This window comes from Galeopterus variegatus, unplaced genomic scaffold, assembly GCF_000696425.1.
Source record: "Galeopterus variegatus unplaced genomic scaffold, G_variegatus-3.0.2 Scaffold4659, whole genome shotgun sequence".
In the NCBI taxonomy this organism is placed as follows: Eukaryota; Metazoa; Chordata; class Mammalia; order Dermoptera; family Cynocephalidae; genus Galeopterus; species Galeopterus variegatus.
The window spans coordinates 96,681-99,422 of NW_007730770.1; the positions used below are offsets into that span (position 1 = coordinate 96,681).

The 2,742-nt window shown below is 31.4% G+C and overlaps 1 protein-coding gene across 1 annotated transcript in view; it reads left to right on the top strand.

The window, feature by feature from the left end:
• Positions 1-2,742, top strand: part of LOC103603521 (mitogen-activated protein kinase 10) — a 63,998-nt gene that overhangs the window by 43,284 nt on the left and 17,972 nt on the right. The window contains exon 6 of the mRNA XM_008588060.1: positions 225-296. Within this exon, the coding sequence (XP_008586282.1) occupies positions 225-296 (72 nt within the window). The remainder of the gene's footprint in view (positions 1-224; positions 297-2,742) is intronic.

The following is a 2,742-nucleotide window of genomic DNA, read 5'->3' on the forward strand; positions in this document are numbered from 1 at the left end:
CCATAAAGTAATGGGTTTTTGAACATTAGTTTGAGTTCTGATACTGGACGCTGTGTATGTATAGTGTAGTGCTGGTTTTTATTCCTTTTGGCCAACTCTTGGTGGGAGGTGAAAATTGTACCTTCTAACCAAACTGTTCTTTTTCCTCCGCCTTCAGAGGTCAATCATCTTAGTTAACTTCACTTTCCTCCCTTTTCTTCACTTCCCTCTCTCTCCTGTTCTAGTGGATATATGGTCTGTGGGATGCATTATGGGAGAAATGGTTCGCCACAAAATCCTCTTTCCAGGAAGGGACTGTATCCTTGTACCTTTTGCTACAGCTTTACCTGTTTTGTTCTCTCTCCCTTTAAACACGTAATGATTTTACCAGGAGAGTAAAGATAGAAGCAAAAAGTTGGGTAAGTGGTGTAACTGTAATAAAAAAGTAATGATTTCTATAATATGACCAGTACTGAAAACTACCTACCACAGTGATTTCTTTTCATTAAATTTCCAGTGGACTTTTTTCTTTTTAAATTACTTTCTTGCCTGTAACTCAAAATAGCAATGCTATCTTTTTCATAAATAACAGAGGCTACCAGACCCCAAATGATTAAAATATATTTAGCTTTGTAAGCAGACAAAGTCAGTATTTGCAAATCATTTTCCACTTCCTTTCTAAAACTGTTTTGTGCTTCTACAACATTTAGGCAAAATAATTTCTTTCCTTGCTGACATCCTAAGCTCTGTCTATAGCTTCATTGATTTAAATTACTTTTGACACTATATCCACTCTTTAATAGGTCAAAAAAGAATATCTTCCCCAAAACATGAACTTCCACATTTAAAAACTGTAATTATTATTCAAACTGCTGGAAGTCAGGTGAGTTTAAAATAGGCTTTCTTCATTTGACTTGGAGATATGACATGAACATATATACTTGATTTCCCAAACAAATTTAGAATTTTGCAAAGCAGTGTTGATTTCAGTTCTACCACTGAGTCCTGCAATAGATTCCATCAGAAATTTATTGGAGAGCTATCTATGATTTGGAATTATTAAATGAGCTGGTGTATTTCTTAAATGGCCAAAAGTTCACTTTCTGATACAGGTACATATTTGGGTTTATAATATATAGACAATAGGAGAACATACATTTATAAATACAGAAATACCTTGCTAACAAACACTAGGGCAAGTCTAAGTATAACAATTGACAACTTTAACAATGATAATGCAGGGCTGAGTTCAGTATATTTATTATATATGAATTTTTTGGAAATTAGCAATAAACATGTGGTCCATAACTCTACTAACCATTTTATTTGATTAATAAGAAAGCTCAATCAAGAAGCCCTTTTATGTAGAAAGATTATGATTTTTAATTAGGAAAAAAAGGTTAATGGTACAAAAAAGTCTGACTCCATAAGAAGTTGATACCGTAGTGATCATGCATTTATGTTGGCATTTATTGATTCTGCTGGATATTAATGATATATTCTCTGAATTCCACTAGTAATGTAAGTGTAATGACATCTTCTAGAACTGCAATGTCTAGTAAGTAGCCATTAGCCACATGTGGCTAGTCAGCACTTGAAATTATAGCTAGTTTGAATTGAGATGTGTTATATGTGTAAAATGCATACCAGATTTTGAACATATTAAAAAAGTATGTAAAAATACCGTTAATAACTTTATGTTAAAATTACTATATTTTGAATATATTGGATAAAATAACATATTATTAAAATTAATCTCACATGTTTCTTTTTCTTTTGAATGTGGATTTTAGAAAACTTAAAATCATATATATGAGTATGATTTGGATTTGTGGCTGTCACTTTTCTATTAGACAGTTTTAATCTAGAACCTGAGAGAACCACACGGCAGCCTTTTATATACACTCAGTCTTAAGTCTTAAATTACCATTTGCTCCATGTTCCTTTGCTATCTATAGAGTGAAGTGTTATTTTCGTCATCAAATTTCATGTGACTGCTTAGGAAAATTTATTTTGCTTTAAATTACTTATTTACAGTTTGTGTATCAATTCTATAGCTAATGTAGTTGATTTAAAGAGTATTACAAATCATAGTCATATTTAAATGTACTGATTTCACTCAAAAGTAGAAATTATTTTCTTTGTGCTTTTGCCTTTGGGGTATATACATTTCAGACAAAATAAAAAAAAAAAAAAAGGAACCTCTCAATCAGTACTCAAAGTTGCACAGCCACATCTCTATCACGTACTTGTTAGCAGAAAACAAAAAGGTGTAGGATTGCTCATTTCCATGTGACATTCTTATCACATGTCACTTGATTTCTACATAGCAAGCTTGTTCTCCAAGATCTAATTTAGCTCTTCAGGCATTTATCAGGATTGCTTTTCTCCTATATTAACAGGATTAAATTTAAAAGCCAATAAAATTAGAAAACAAAATAAAACACTTTTTAACCCAAACTAACCCTTCAGAAAAACAAAGATAATGGCACCATATTAATAATTCTGTATTCTCCCCAAAATTGTTCTCTTGGCAGTCCCTTTTTCCCCTTTTATTCTGGTTTGCTTTAGAAAAATGTTTGGAACTGAAATTAAATTGTACAAAAATCAATACATAAAATTTATAACCCTAATATGTAATTGTGAAAGAAATTAAATAATCTCTAATACCAAAAATGTAGATTGTGATAAGGGTTTACATTCTGTATTGCTTTATCTCAAGTGGTGATTATGCAGATAGACTATAGGTCTTCGATAGCTAGT